The 15,480-nt window shown below is 38.8% G+C and overlaps 1 protein-coding gene across 9 annotated transcripts in view; it reads right to left on the minus strand.

Annotated features, from left to right (window-relative positions):
• ppfia2 (PTPRF interacting protein alpha 2) overlaps window positions 1-15,480 on the minus strand; it is a 149,266-nt gene that overhangs the window by 27,505 nt on the left and 106,281 nt on the right. For 8 of the 9 annotated variants that reach the window (XM_062064700.1, XM_062064698.1, XM_062064702.1 and 5 more), the window contains 14 exons: window positions 14,488-14,709; window positions 11,503-11,649; window positions 6,277-6,411; window positions 6,060-6,143; window positions 5,863-5,994; window positions 5,727-5,789; window positions 5,574-5,665; window positions 5,383-5,515; window positions 5,096-5,313; window positions 4,779-5,025; window positions 3,271-3,300; window positions 3,071-3,198; window positions 2,825-3,000; window positions 2,662-2,752 (listed from right to left, as the gene is read on the minus strand). In XM_062064700.1, coding sequence (XP_061920684.1) covers window positions 2,662-2,752; window positions 2,825-3,000; window positions 3,071-3,198; window positions 3,271-3,300; window positions 4,779-5,025; window positions 5,096-5,313; window positions 5,383-5,515; window positions 5,574-5,665; window positions 5,727-5,789; window positions 5,863-5,994; window positions 6,060-6,143; window positions 6,277-6,411; window positions 11,503-11,649; window positions 14,488-14,709 — 1,898 coding nt within the window. The remainder of the gene's footprint in view (window positions 1-2,661; window positions 2,753-2,824; window positions 3,001-3,070; window positions 3,199-3,270; window positions 3,301-4,778; window positions 5,026-5,095; window positions 5,314-5,382; window positions 5,516-5,573; window positions 5,666-5,726; window positions 5,790-5,862; window positions 5,995-6,059; window positions 6,144-6,276; window positions 6,412-11,502; window positions 11,650-14,487; window positions 14,710-15,480) is intronic. The other variant, XM_062064699.1, reaches the window with a different exon arrangement.

The raw sequence follows: 15,480 nt of genomic DNA on the forward strand, positions 1-15,480 counted from the left end.
TAGCCTAGTTAACTTCCTAATAGCCTGGCTAACTTCCTGGTAGCCTGGCTAACTTCCTGATAACGTAGCTAATTTCCTGATAACCTAGCTAACTTCCTGATAACCTAGCTAACTTCCTGGTAGCCTGGCTAATTTCCTGATAACCTAGCTAACTTCCTGATAACCTAGTTAACTTCCTGGTAGCCTGGCTAACTTCCTGATAATCTAGCTAACTTCCTGATAACCTAGCTAACTTCCTGGTAGCCTGGCTAATTTCATGATAACCTAGCTAACTTCCTGGTAGCCTGGCTAACTTCATGATAACCTAGCTAACTTCCTGGTAGCCTGGCTAACTTCCTGATGACCTAGCTAACTTCCTGGTAGCCTGGCTAATTTCATGATAACCTAGCTAACTTCCTGGTAGCCTGGCTAACTTCCTGATGACCTAGCTAACTTCCTGGTAGACTGGCTAATTTCCTGATAACCTAGCTAACTTCCTGGTAGCCTGGCTAATTTCCTGATAACCGAGCTAACTTCCTGGTAGCCTGGCTAATTTCCTGGTAGCCTGGCTAATTTCCTAAGAACCTAGCTAACTTCCTGGTAGCCTGGCTAATTTCCTGATAACCTAGCTAACTTCCTGGTAGCCTGGCTAATTTCCTGATAACCTAGCTAACTTCCTGGTAGCCTGGCTAATTTCCTGATAATCTGGCTAACTTCCTGGTAGCCTGGCTAACTTCCTGATAACCTAGCTAACTTCCTGGTAGCCCGGCTAACTTCCTGGTAGCCCGGCTAACTTCCTGGTAGCCCGGCTAACTTCTCGCATAGCCTTGTCACTGCCCAATTTACCGAGCTGCCCTATCCGTGCGCGCATGCGCTACTTTTGTAATACGCATGCGCAGAGACATCTTCCTGCCGTGCTATTACAGTTTGACGACTTTGTGTCATAAAAAATAAAACTAAAAATCATGTGTGCGCATGGCAGTGTACATTGGGCAATGACATAGCTAACTTTCTGAGAAGGGTCTAGCTGCAGACAGTCAAAGTCGTGCCCACTCTAAGTTGCGCCCACACGGGTGGCGACAATGGAAGTGAACTGTGTCTTAACGACATGCCCACAGTGGCGCTGACAGCGTGAGAGTGGACACTGTAACGTGATCCAAGATGGCTGATGCAACGCTCCAGGGTTGCAATTATTTCGGTTGTTGAATGTATTGCTTTTTCGGCTGATTGTATACAACCCTAAACCTAACTTTTTTTCCAGCAGTATTTTTTAAATGTATTACTGATTTCCTTATTAAGTATTGTCTCTCCAGCTTCACTTACGTTGAAGACAAGCTTCACTTTTGTTGTCATCACCCATGTGGGCACGTCTTTAAGGGGGCACGGCTTAGAGTGGGAGCGACTTAGACTTACTTAGAGTGTCTGCAGCTGCTGCTAGATGTACTTAAAATTCCTGAAAGTATACCTTCCTGGTATCCTTGCTAACTTCTGTTTCTGTCTATCAGCTTTTCTGCACTTCAGTTTTTTGGGGAGTATGTGTTTGGCATTTGCAGCATTTTTCTTTTGCATGAGTTTCTTTTCTTACAGAATTTGAAATTTACAGCATTTTCCCTTTGTATTTGTTTTATGGTGTGGGTGATATTGGATAATTTATGTATTTGGAGTGTTTGGAGGTTGTTGCACGTTTGCACCAGTCGGCCAGCGTACATTAGATTAGACCTTCATTAGACCAAAATGTGATAAAAATGTGAAAATACACTCTTTTTTTCTTTTTACAAGGATATTAATCTGATTGCATATTTATTAAATACAATTCAAAATATTAATTGAAACTATCTAAAACTAGCATATGTTGATTGTCCCCACTTCCTAAAATTAGACTATATTTATAAAATATAATAATCCTTAAAATGTTTCTTTTACATATTTGTGTCTTATCCGAACTATACTGACCTACTGTATACTAAAAATGTATTTAAAATTTACACTTAAGTGGTGTCACTGGGTTTTCACTCAGTCCTGTTACCGTAACACATTACCCCCTCTGAAAAAAGTGGAATGAGTCACATGATCCACAGGGCAGGATTGATGTCCTCTGCAGGCCATGGGAAGAACGAAAATTAATTCATCTATTCTTCTGTATAATAAAAATCTCAGCACAGTACTGTACCTAAATTATTTTTTTAATGTTCTTTATTATACATTTTGTTTATAAATCCTTGTCATGTGCTTAGTGTCAACATACTTTTAGCACAAATGTCATGTGGTTATATTTAATGTATTTGCTAATTCTATGTTAAAAACTCACCCAAGTTACTTTCAGTCATGTCACTCAAAACAGTCAGCTACAGAAAATTGAATAAAGTTGCTTGAGATTTGGAGTTTTTTTAGTGTGTTTTAACAGATTTAAAGTAAAAAAAAAAAAAAAAGTACATTTTTAGATTGTGACATCAATTTAGTGGAACAGCCCATTATTTTTTGAAGTGAAACCAGATATAACTAATGAATAAAGATTCCTTTTTTGACCTTAGTTCAAGGAACTAATTGGAGGAAGTAAGTATTTGTTTGTGTTTCTGCACAAAAGGTGCATCGTTTTTCCCACAAGACATCCAAGAAATGTCCTTCAAGAGCTGACGTTCATGTTTGTGTGTGTAGAAAGGCGGCGGCTGAAGGAGAACTTACTTCTTTTTCAAGCGGCGGTCCTTCTCGGCCTGAGTGCCAAGCTTGCCCACGCCGACGTCTTGGCTCGACATGTCCGAGTCCATCATGGTGGCTGAAGGTGGAACACAGTCTTGATGAGCACACTGTGCGTTGTCAATGTTGCTACCTGTGGATGTTTGAGAACCTTGTGGATCCACCATGACATGTCTGTGTGCAAGATGTGCCAGTCGGCCCTTCTCTTTCTTGCCGAAGAGCCGCCCGATGGACGACTTGATGCCCTTCTTTTTGGGCTGCTTGTGCAGGGAGTCCTGGCTGCTGGCGACGCTGCTCAAGGTGCCTTCAGCCTCCAGAGAGGCAAAGCTGTGGACACGACAGGACGTCAATCCTGTCGCACCGGCGGACAAAACAGCCGTATACCACTACTATGTACCCGCGAGCGTCATTGTGCGAGGATGGCAGCGTGTGCGTCATCCGGACGGTGCGCGGTGTCGACGGAGGTGACGTCTCGCACTTGATGGTGGCCTTGTCCTCACGGCCGTCTTCGTCCACCGCCGCTATCTGAGAAGTAGATTCGCTGTCAGAACCAGACTGAAAGACGCGCCATATTCACCCTGACTGGTCGGGATCTACCTTTCTCCTGTGCTTCCTTAGATCGCTGGGCTGCGGGGAGATAAAAATCAATATCAATCAGCGTCGATAAAAGCACAAACGTTTCCATGCTGTTAATGAATAACTTTTAGAAGCTCATGAGCCTTCCTCCGATTCACTGATCGATTCGGAAGTGTGGATCATTAAATATCCAAACCTCGTAATAAAAGCGGATACTAGCCGTTATATTGTATATATTTTACTACGAATACTTATACTTAAGTATTAGTATACAGAAGGCAGTACAAATATGAACAGTTCAACTGTATATGAATGTTTATATAAATATAACAGTTGTATGAAAATCCAAATAAATATAACAATTATATGAACATTTATACAAATATAATGTATATTATACAAATGTTAACATACATATGCATTATATTTATATGAATATATAGTATTTGTGTTCACATAAATATTTATCGTTTATTAATGTTCATATAAATATCTTTTATGAAAATTTACAAGTATAAATAAACATATTTATATAAATTATTGTAATCAAATTATATACATTAAAAGTATATAAATGTTCATATAAATATACTTTATATCAATATCAATATGCATATTTTGTATACATATACGCTATATATATACGGTATATATAAACTATATACATATATATATATATATATATATATATATATATATATATATATATATATATATATATCAATTACATTTATAAAATATACTTAAATATTACATTTTGTAATTCAATTATTTTATGTACATAAATATCTAAATTATCACATCTTATATTCATATGAATACTATATATATAATGTACACAATTCACTTTTAATAATGGCTATACATATTCATATACATAGAATGCATATATATATATATATATATATATATATATATATATATATATATATATATATATATATATATATATATATATATATATATATATATATATGCATTCTGTATACAAATATATGTATACAAATATATATATATATATATATATATATATATATATATATATATATATATGCATTCTGTATACAAATATATGTATACAAATATATATATATATATATATATACAAATATACGTATACAAATATATATATATATATATATATATATATATATATATATATATATATATATATATATATATATATATATATATACACTATTCATATAAATATAAAAAGTGTAATAATTTAAGTATTTATGTTCAAATAATTAAAATGCAACATTTTATAATTGATATGAATAAACATTTATATATTCACGTCACATTTATATAAACATAGGCTCCAGCTTTTTCGGTGCCTTAATGAGTATAAGCGGCATAGAAATTTAAATTATGAATATAATGTATACATATATGAATATCTATATAAATACTCAGAAATATTATATATATATTTAGATGAATGTTTATGGATTATAAATAGAATGCATATTTGGATGGTTATTTATCAGCTATTCTGCAAATAAGTCCACATTCCATGGCCGTACCAGCGTCATCACTCCCATACGTTCCATGTCGCGAGCAGGACTCCGGGGGTCAAGTTTGGGGGTGGAGCGTCCGCTGGGCGGGGAGGACGACGCCAGCGAGGAGGCGGTGGCCGAGGCGGTCATGGAGGCACCGTGGTGGTGATGGTGCATCCGTGCCAGGTTGAGACCCTCCAAGCTGACGCTGGCCACACGGTTCTCGATCTCCTCGGCCCGCAGCTCCGTCGACTCCTTCTCCTCCTGAATCAGCCTGTAGGGCGGACTCAGTGAGCATGTGGAAGAACATTCTAGATCACATGAGGGAAGTGGCAAAAAGTAACCGGATCTCCTTGTTGATGGCGTCCAGCTGCTCCTGCAGCATCATGGCCAGGGTTTGTGCGTCGGAGTGGCCGCCAGGCGAGAGGAGGTCCATGGAGCTGAATAGCGTTTCCCTGTCGTCATCGTCGATGTCAGACATCTCTGTGTCGCTCTCGAAGTGGTGGCCCCCCAGAACCCCGAGCTGTTGCGAGCGCCACTCGTGCTCCCCCAGCGACTTGGCCTGCCAACAGCGACGCCGGTTAGAAAAGCTTCTTAAGGAGAACATCTACAAGGAACTTCTTCTCTTCACCTTGGTTTCATGCAGATCCATCCGACCTCGCCTTGGCCGGCGGATGACTTTGGCCGAGCGGTAGTGGTCGGATTGGGTCTCAGCCAGAGAGCCTAGCGAGAACCGGAGCTCGCCGGACGTGTCCAGATGAGACCTGATGGATAGCTCCCTTCAGTCAAAGTCCAACAAAGGTGCAGAGTCAGCAGGATTACCGTGAGAGGGTAGGTTCAGTGAGGGATCCTGCCCTCAATCGGAACTGGTCCAACTCCAATCTCAGCTTCTCGATCTCCCCGGCCAGGTGCGTCTGCACCAAGACAAGCGTGACTTCACATGATTGTGTCTTCCAAACAGATGACATCCTTTACCTTTTCATGGATGGACTCCTCATACTGCTTCCTGTAGCCCTCAGAGTCCTGAATCAGCAGATTCTGAAGACACAAACAAGTAGAAGGTTAGATCTCCAATCACAAGTGAGATGTTTGTTACGCCGCCACCCTGAACCTTCTCTTCCAGAGCCGCCATCCGCTCCTTCAGGTGAAGCTGCAGACGCTCGTTGGACTCCGTGAGGAGCCTGTCAACCGTGTCCGAGAGACGCTTGTTGTGCTCCTCATTCATCTTCTCTCGCTGGCGAGCCTGGGATGCAAGATGGAGGAGTTTTGTTCCACTGTGATGATTGGATGCTGGACACTTGACCTCACCCTGAGAAGCTCCTGGTTTTTCTCCTCCAGCTGGCACTCCAAGTGCCTCATCCTCTCCTCAATGCTGCCGTGACGCTCCTCCGCCTGCACAGACACACGCGCTCACATGAGGAAAGACAATCGTTTGGAGGCCATCAGACAAAGATGGCGTCCACTGAAAGAACCAGGAAGGTATGAGGTGCAACTGGACGAGGAGCAGGGGACAAACATTTCCTACCTTGGTGAGGGCGGCAATCCTCTGGGCCAGCTCGGCCTCCACCTCTGGTAGAGTCTCGGCTTTCCTCATGGTCTGCTGGAGCTTCTGCTCGGCCAACTCAAGCCTCTCCTGCAGCTGCCGGTTCTTCTCCTCCATCTGTGGACGCACAGCAAAGACATGCATTCACCACTTTCATCTACATTATCCTTGTTGGTCTTTCTACTATTACAGCTTCCTGGGTATATTTCAAATTAAAAGCCTGACTGGAAAGCACAGTGTTGCGAGCAAAGTATAAGCGCAATTAGGGGTGTCCCGATATAACCTTTTCCCTTACGATACCGTACCGATATTGGAGCATTTTTTTGGCCAATACCGATACGATATCAGCAAGAATCATACATGCTTTTATTATTTTGTAGAGTGTAATGTTAGAAAAGGCTTAATCAAGACAAATTAGTCCACAGAGATTAATAGTAGGTATGAAAAAGAAAACCTGCTTATTAATAACTACCTGTTGTTGTGTTTTTGGGATCTGCATAAGTCCTGAACATTTAAAATCAATCCTTGGAGGCACTGCGGCGATATTCAAAAAACAATATTGCCTTCCTTCATACTTCCGGGAAACAAGGCGTTTTGAATTTGCACAATTGGTGACGTTTTTCGTAAGTGTGCTACAAGCGAACTTTCCATATATGATTTTTCTCTATCTTCTTGTTGTGGGGCACATTGGCTGGTACATGCACATGCTTCCTCCGATGTTGCCATTTCTAAAACAAAGTAGCGTATGGTTCCAACGTATATCTCTCAGTGGACTTGCTATTGAATCGCGAAAAACTACAACGAAAATGACGGGGAGAAGACGCTATCGAATTGGAGCCACATAAATAAGACCACCCACTGAACGGCGCATCCTGAGAAGACAGTCAGGAAATCCTAATATAACCCCTTAAAGTTGAAAGGGAGTAATAATTGTTTTTGGCGACACCTAGTGATCACAATTATTCATAATAATTGTCATTTTCGTTGTAGTTTTCCGCGATTCAATAGCAAGTCCACTGAGAGATATACGTTGGAACCATACGCTACTTTGTTTTAGAAATGGCAACATCGGAGGAAGCATGTGCATGTACCAGCCAATGTGCCCCACAACAAGAAGACAGAGAAAAATCATATATGGAAAGTTCGCTTGTAGCACACTTAGGAAAAACGTCACCAATTGTGCTCATGAAACAGTAAATTGAATGATGCGGACAGGTTTGTTACTGGACACTTTCTAACACTTTTTATGAGTGGGTAATACGCAACTATAATTATTTGATACTTGTTTATATTAACAAATGTGTCGTTTTAGACTAATATTGTTCAATTAAGGACACTTATTACGAGTGTGTAGTTTGTGTGCTTAGCTGTTGTGTAGCTGCACGCTCCTAGTAACCTATACTCTGCCATGTTTACATTTTGTAAATGACTAAATACAACAAAACACCAACCTTGTGTGCTAATTGGAGGATATTTAGACAAGTTTAGACAAATAAGCGCACTGCAGGACTGCTTGCATTGGAGCGCTTCTAACTGACAATTTACAAGCAAGCCCATATAATCCCACCGGGACCCCCCAAAGCACAACCTCACTTATCCGTTAGCAGATTGATGCTAAATATTCCCACAACGCTTTATGGAGGTTTAACAGCAGAACATTTAAAAACCTCGAAAAGCAATCCAGCTTTTTTTTTTTTGACTTAAAAAGTAAACTTAGAAGCTAGAGTGGGAGGACTGGATGCTGACATGGTGCCATCCAAGAATAGCACCACACAACACATCTTATTAAGCACCAGCTATCGACCTTGAATAAGCAGATTTATTTCCTGCTTGGAATATTTCAGCAATAATGGGTCCTGCCTGGCAGCTGGTTCTGACATCATTGGACCCGAGTGTGCCAAGAAGCCTGAAGAAACATTGATTCATGTTTCCATCATCAGCACAACGGCTGCAGGGGTTCCACTGCTAATTACATGGACGGGTGTCTTCTTCTTCCAGCTGGACTGGTCACACAAATGATGACACACGTTCTTTACATCGTGAGGAGCTGATATCATCAGCTCCAACTGTAGAAGTTACTCACACTACAAGGTAAAGCTATATGCAGGCCATATAGGCATATATACACATACAGTGGTACTGTACCACTGGTTTTTCGAGAAACGAGCCGTCTCTCGGATAATTGTTATGCTCTAGATCAGGGGTCACCAACGCGGTGTCCGCGGGCACCAGGTAGCCCGTAAGGACCAGATGAGTAGCCCGCCGGCCTGTTCTAAAAATAGCTCAAATAGCAGCACTTACCAGTGAGCTGCCTCTATTTTTTAAATTTTATTTATTTACTAGCAAGCTGGTCTCGCTTTGCCCGACATTTTTAATTCTAAGAGAGACAAAACTCAAATAGAATTTGAAAATCCAAGAAAATATTTTAAAGAATTGGTCTTCACTTGTTTAAATAAATTAATTATTTTTTTTACTTTGCTTCTTATAACTTTCAGAAAGACAATTTTAGAGAAAAAAATACAACCTTAAAAATTATTTTAGGATTTTTAAACACATGTACCTTTTTACCTTTTGTATTCCTTCCTCTTCTTTCCTGACAATTTAAATCAATGTTCAAGTAAATTTTTTTTTTTTATTGTAAAGAATAACAAATACATTTTAATGTAATTCTTCATTTTAGCTTCTGTTTTTTCGACGAATAATATTTGTGAAATATTTCTTCAAACTTATTATGATTAAAATTCAAAAAAATTATTCTGGCAAATCTAGAAAATCTGTAGAATCAAATTTAAATCTTATTTCAAGGTCTTTTTAATTTATTTTAAAAAATTTGTTCTGGAAAATCTAGAAGAAATAATGATTTGTCTTTGTTAGAAATATAGCTTGGTCCAATTTGTTATATATTCTAACAAAGTGTAGATTGGATTTTAACCTATTTAAAACATGTCATCAAAATTCTAAAATTAATCTTAATCAGGAAAAATTACTAATGATGTTCCATAAATTCTTTTTTTAAGATTTTCTCTTCTTTTTTTCGGTTGAATTTTGAATTTTAAAGAGTCGAAATTGAAGATAAACTATGTTTCAAAATTTAATTGTCATTTTTTTCGTGTTTTCTTCTCTTTTAAACCGTTCAATTAAGTGTAAATATAATTAATTATTAATAATAACATAGAGTTAAAGGTAAATTGAGCAAATTGGCTATTTCTGGCAATTTATTTAAGTGTGTATCAAACTGGTAGCCCTTCGCATTAATCAGTACCCAAGAAGTAGCTCTTGCTTTCAAAAAGGTTGGTGACCCCTGCTCTATATTGTGAGCAAAAATTCAGGTTACGAGCCTCCCCACCTCTAGTTGGTGTAGCGAATATCGCATTGAAACCCGTAAGATCCGACCAAAACATCCTGTCTTACTCTCGAGCATTAACTTATAGCTAGAGATGGATATAACTTTTTTTTCCCAAACCATGGGAGGTAGAAAGTGAGAAGGACAGTGCTGAGAAGAAGTGGATGATATTCATTGAATTAAAGAAATAAATCATCAAAAACATAACTGAGCTTGTAACTAGCTTACTTGGCGAAGCAGTTAGAGCATAGCAGTGCTAGTCTGCCCCATACTGAAGGAGAATGGGTCGATAACACCAGCCTAAAGGCTAAAATATCTAAATGGTGGACATTTATCCATGAAAATATGTGAGAGGCTACTGACTGTGTATTTGACGAGATACCGCAAAAGTCTGCTCTCCAAGGTAAATCGTAATACTGTACATTATTATCATATTACTTTATAAAACTACTGTGGTTGTCTGTAAAACATTCAATTGTATTGTTTTCATACAATATTTCCTATCTAAAATTGGAGTGTTTTGAGGGGGCCAAGCCTGGACTAAATTGATTTTAATTCATTTCAATGTGCGACAATGACTTGGTTTGTTGAGGTATGAGCTTTGCCACAGAACCAATCAAACACGTAGTCCGAGGTATCACTGAATAAGATAAATATTAGGGCTGCGAATCTTCGGGTGTCCCACGATTCGATTCAATATCGGTTCTTGGGATTACGATTCGATTATAAATCAATTTTTTTCGATTCAACGCGATTCTCGATTCAAAAACTATATTTTTCCAATTCAAAACAATTATCTATTCATTCAATACATAGGATTTCAGCAGGATCTACCCCAGTCTGCTGACAAGCAAGCAGAGTAGTAGATTTTTGTAAAAAGCTTTTATAATTGTAAAGGACAATGTTTTATCAACTGATTGCAATAATGTAAATTTGTTTTAACTATTAAATGAACCAAAAATATGACTTATTTTGTCTTTGTGAAAATATTGGACACAGTGTGTTGTCAAGCTTATGAGATGCGATGCAAGTGTAAGCCACTGTGACACTATTGTTCTTTTTTTTTATTATTATTATTTTTTTTATAAATGTCTAATGATAAAGTCAATGAGGAATTTTTAATCACTGCTATGTTGAAATTGTTACTAATATTGATACTGTTGTTGATAATATTCATTTTTGTTTCACTACTTTTGGATTGTGTTTGCGTCTCCTCTCAATTGCTCTGTTTATTGCAGTTCTGAGTGTTGCTGGGTCGGGTTTGGTTTTGGAATTGGATTGCATTGTTATGGTATTGCTGTGTATTGTTTTGTTGGATTGATTAATATATTAAAAAAACTACAAAAAAAAACCCCGATTTTTGTAAAATGAGAATCGATACTGAATCGTACAACGTGAGAATGGCGATTTGACTTCAAATCGATTTTTTCCCACACCCCTGATAAATATGATCAAGATCTCTACATAGTCTTACTTCTTACACAAGTTTCTTTATTAGTTGGCCATCAGTCAACTTTGTCAGCCACCTGTCGCCCGTGTATATACGAAGTGCGCTGTGAATCGAATGATTTGTCTCTTCCGCTGCTGACTAGATTGAATATGAGCGCGTACATAAAGTTGTCTGCTACAGTTCCCCAATATATTAGTCTGCCCAATTTTCCTGTTTGTGTCCCTTGTTGCAAAACTATCAAGAGCGCAGCTGCTGCTGCTGGGGATAGACGGTGAAAATAAATTATTCGACGAAGAAGCTCCAAAATTGCTTTTTTCCCGACATGATGTCTAGAGGGTTCTTCATCACTGTGGGACATCGTTACGGTTAAGGACATCTCAACGAGTGATCGGACTCCAGGAGGAGCTTCACTGACCTGTCTGAGGAAGGCCTCCTTGTTGGCCAGCTCGTTCTCCAGCTTGTCGTTGATGTCGTGGACCGACGTGGACTCTCGCTGGGCGCTCAGGTAGCGCTTCTCCAGCGTGACAATGCGCTCCTCCATGTCCTCCTTCTGGCACATGGCCTGCAGACGGCACACAGTCAGCATCAACCATGTTTTGGAACGCTTACACGCTGTCAGAGAGGGATTAATTGTCCCGCATTGTAGTCTTTTCAGGCGCCCCAACAGTGTATTAGTAGTGGTGTTCAAAATCTAAGCCCGACTTTGAATGTGTTGTTTTGTGTGTCTGTAGCTTTAATGCTAATGAACAGTATGTCTGTGGTGCGGCAGCTTTTAAAGGGGAACTGCAATTTAAAAAAAAAATGTTGCCTATCGTTCATTATGAAAGACGGCGGATGTATTTTTTTTAATGCATTTGAACTTGTAGATATACTGAATACAAATATAAATGCAACACTTTTGTTTTTGCTCCCATTTTTCATGAGTTGAACTCCATGCATCCATCCATTTTCTACCGCTTGTCCCTTTCAGGGTCGCGGGGGGGTGCTGGAGCCTATCTCAGCTGCATTCGGGTGGTAGGCAGGGTACACCCTGGACAAGTCGCCACCTCATCAAAGGGCCAACACAGATAGACAGACAACACTCACACTGACATTCACACACGAGGGCCAATTTAGTGTTACCAATCAACCTATCCCCAGGTGCATGTCTTTCAACTAGGGATGTCCGATAATGGCTTTTTGCCGATATCCAATATTGTCCAACTCTTTAATTACGGATACCGATATCAACCGATACCGATATATACAGTCGTGGAATTAACACATTATTATGCCTAATTTGGACAACCAGGTATGGTGGAAGATAAGGTCCTTTTTAAAAAAATTTATAAAATAAAATAAAATAACAAATAAATTAAAAAGATTTTCTTGAATAAAAAAGAAAGTAAAACAATATAAAAACAGTTACATAGAAACTAGTAATTAATGAAAATGAGTACAATTAACTGTTAAAGGTTAGTACTATTAGTGGACCAGCAGCACGCACAATCATGTGTGCTTACGGACTGTATCCCTTGCAGACTGTATTGATATATATTGATATATAATGTAGGAACCAGAATATTAATAACAGAAAGAAACAACCCTTTTGTGTGAATGAGTGTAAATGGGGGAGGGAGGTTTTTTGGGTTGGTGCACTAATTGTAAGTGTATCTTGTGTTTTTTAAGTTGATTTAATTAAAAAAAAAAAAATTAAAATAAAAAAAACAATACCGATAATAAAAAAACGATACCGATAATTTCCGAGATTACACTTTAAAGCATTTATCGGCCGATGATATCGGCAGGCCGATATTATCGGACATCTCTACTTTCAACGATCTAAAACTTTTACTGTATACACAAAAGACCTATTGCTCTCAAATATTGTTCACAAATCTGTCTAAATCTGTGTTAGTGAGCATTTCTTCTTTGCCAAAATAATCCAGCCTCTCACCTGGATAGTAGAAGGATAAGGACGTATTCCGACAAGTTGGTACATTTTTGACAGCCAATTTAGACCCAGAAAGGCAAGAACTACACAAAAGACGCTTAGTTTCAACCCCCTTCTTCATCTAAATGGGAATATATCAACATCCAAGCAGTCGGCATCCAAATGACAGCAGACATTGTACAGTAAGTGATGTTTTATTATGTTTGTTGGCTCTCATAAAGTCAGCAATGACTATACTAATCAGTGATGTTGAAAAAAAAGTCTTTTAAATTAATGCACAGCGTATGCTTAAAATTATTTAAATACGTAAATATTAAATGTTATTATAAATGTGCCTGTTACTACATTACATATATACTTACATCATGTATATATAACCTTAATAGAGGGTGTACCCCACCTTTCGCCAGAGTGCAGCTGGGATAGGCTCCAGCACCCCGAGAGGGGATCAAGCGGTAGAAAATGGATGGATGGATGGAGGTCTTTGGATGTTTTTTTAAAGGCTTTATAGGCAGAATAGAGCGGCTACCATTGGCTCCACTGTAAGCAGACTTTAATTTACGTTAATTTACAAGTTAGAATGCATTAAAAAAAATACATCCATCGTCTTGTTTTCCATAATGATTGCCCAGTTCCTCTTTAAAGGGTATGGCATGTCGGACATCTGGAGGGTGCGGTCTGCGACTCTCCTCTGTAAAATACTGTAGTTAGCTTGTTAGCTAGCTAGTTAACAACAGAGAGACGGAGTTGTGTGAAAAATAGATTTAAATATAATTTAGCCCAAGTCCGCCAGCTAAATTTGGTCTATATACTTCACCTTGGTGCATCTTTCTAAACACATCATTATCATCATCATCATCACAAAATATTCTTTTCATTTTGGGAAAGCTAGATAGCTTTGGTGTTAGTTTACATTTTTACAAAACGTATTTGTGTTGAGCAACATTTTGCCTGCCCTTGCTTTTAAATGGACAAAAGTTTAATTGAGTTATTATTGTAACAACCAAACGGGCGTGGAAAAAAATCTATACATAAATATTTTTCAACGAAGTGGTGATTCTTATTGTTATTTAGCACATTCCTCAAAATATTTCAAGCTGAATTTTAGAGCTGATGGCTAAAGCCACTGAATATGTGTACAACTAGATGGCTAATCGCTAAAATGTTCAATGACTCGTCGACTACCAAAATAGTAGTTGGTTGTAGCCCTATATGTAATCTATATATTTAACTGTGCTACTTGTGCTATTATTATAGAAAAAAAGAAGCGATGGAAAAAGTTTCTTTGCCGTTCTTAAGAAAAGTATCTTTTTGTTTGTCATGTTTTTGGTTCGGTTCGTGAAACAAGATTAATTTCCTGCCACACAATCCGAGCAAAACAATTCCTGATTGGATCCACTGATGACACGCACAATGGCAATTTCTTCAAGACTCAAGGACTAAAGGATGCAAGTGTGCCATGTTGACCTCTTTGATGTCCCGCTGGTACTTGTTGTTCATCTCCTCCGACTTGATGAGGTCCTTACGAGCGGTCTCCAGCTCCTGCTCCACCTCGCAGACGCGGGACGACAGCGAGGACATGCGCTCCTTCATCTGGGCCAACTCGTAGTTCTGCTTCTCCAGCAGGTCCTGCAGCTCCACCACCTGGCTGGCCTCACGCGCCGACTCCAGGGAGCCGTTGGACAGCCGCTGAGAGGACAGAGGGGGCGAGGGACATTAGCATGTAGCGCAGGGGTGTGCAAAGTGTGGCCCGGGGGCCGTTTGCGGTCCGCGGCTAATTTTTCAACGCCCAGTGGCACTTTCTAAAAATACTACTAGGAAAAAAAACAAATAAACAAAGTTGGAATAAAAGAGCAAACAGGTGAAAATTAACTAGAAAAAGTTGCAATGTTGATTCTAATAAACACACAGCGGCCATGCATGCAGTTTTTATTTATTTATAGCAGTCATTGTTAAAAAAAACAATGAATCAAAATCTACATTGTTATGAATTATTGACCTATTTAAGGCTCCAATTACTTCACTTCAGAAATTCCACTTTAAAATATTTTTGGGGAAATAATGAATATTTTGTGTGTTTGCCATTTTCTTTGACGAAAAATACATAAAACAGACAAAACAAATAAACACTTATAATTGACGGATAGATCTGAAGTTGATCTGGAGCAGTAATTCTTAAACTGTGGTACTACGTGGGCTCCATCTAGTGGTATGCCAAAGAATCGCTCGATTAAAGTACAGTGGTTTATTTTCCGAATTTTCAAACACAGTGTTACTGTTCAAACTGTGTGCAATGTTACAGGGGCCAAAAATATTAAAAATACATTTGTTAAATAAAACCTCTGGCTTGTTTTTAATGAATACTTAGGCCTATTGTGCTGCTGTAATTTAATGTAGGTCAATATGGTGGTCCTTGGAGAGCCACGTTTTTTCTGAGGTGGTACTTGGTAAAATAAAAGT

Source organism: Entelurus aequoreus, linkage group LG12 (assembly GCF_033978785.1).
Source record: "Entelurus aequoreus isolate RoL-2023_Sb linkage group LG12, RoL_Eaeq_v1.1, whole genome shotgun sequence".
NCBI lineage: Eukaryota > Metazoa > Chordata > Actinopteri > Syngnathiformes > Syngnathidae > Entelurus > Entelurus aequoreus.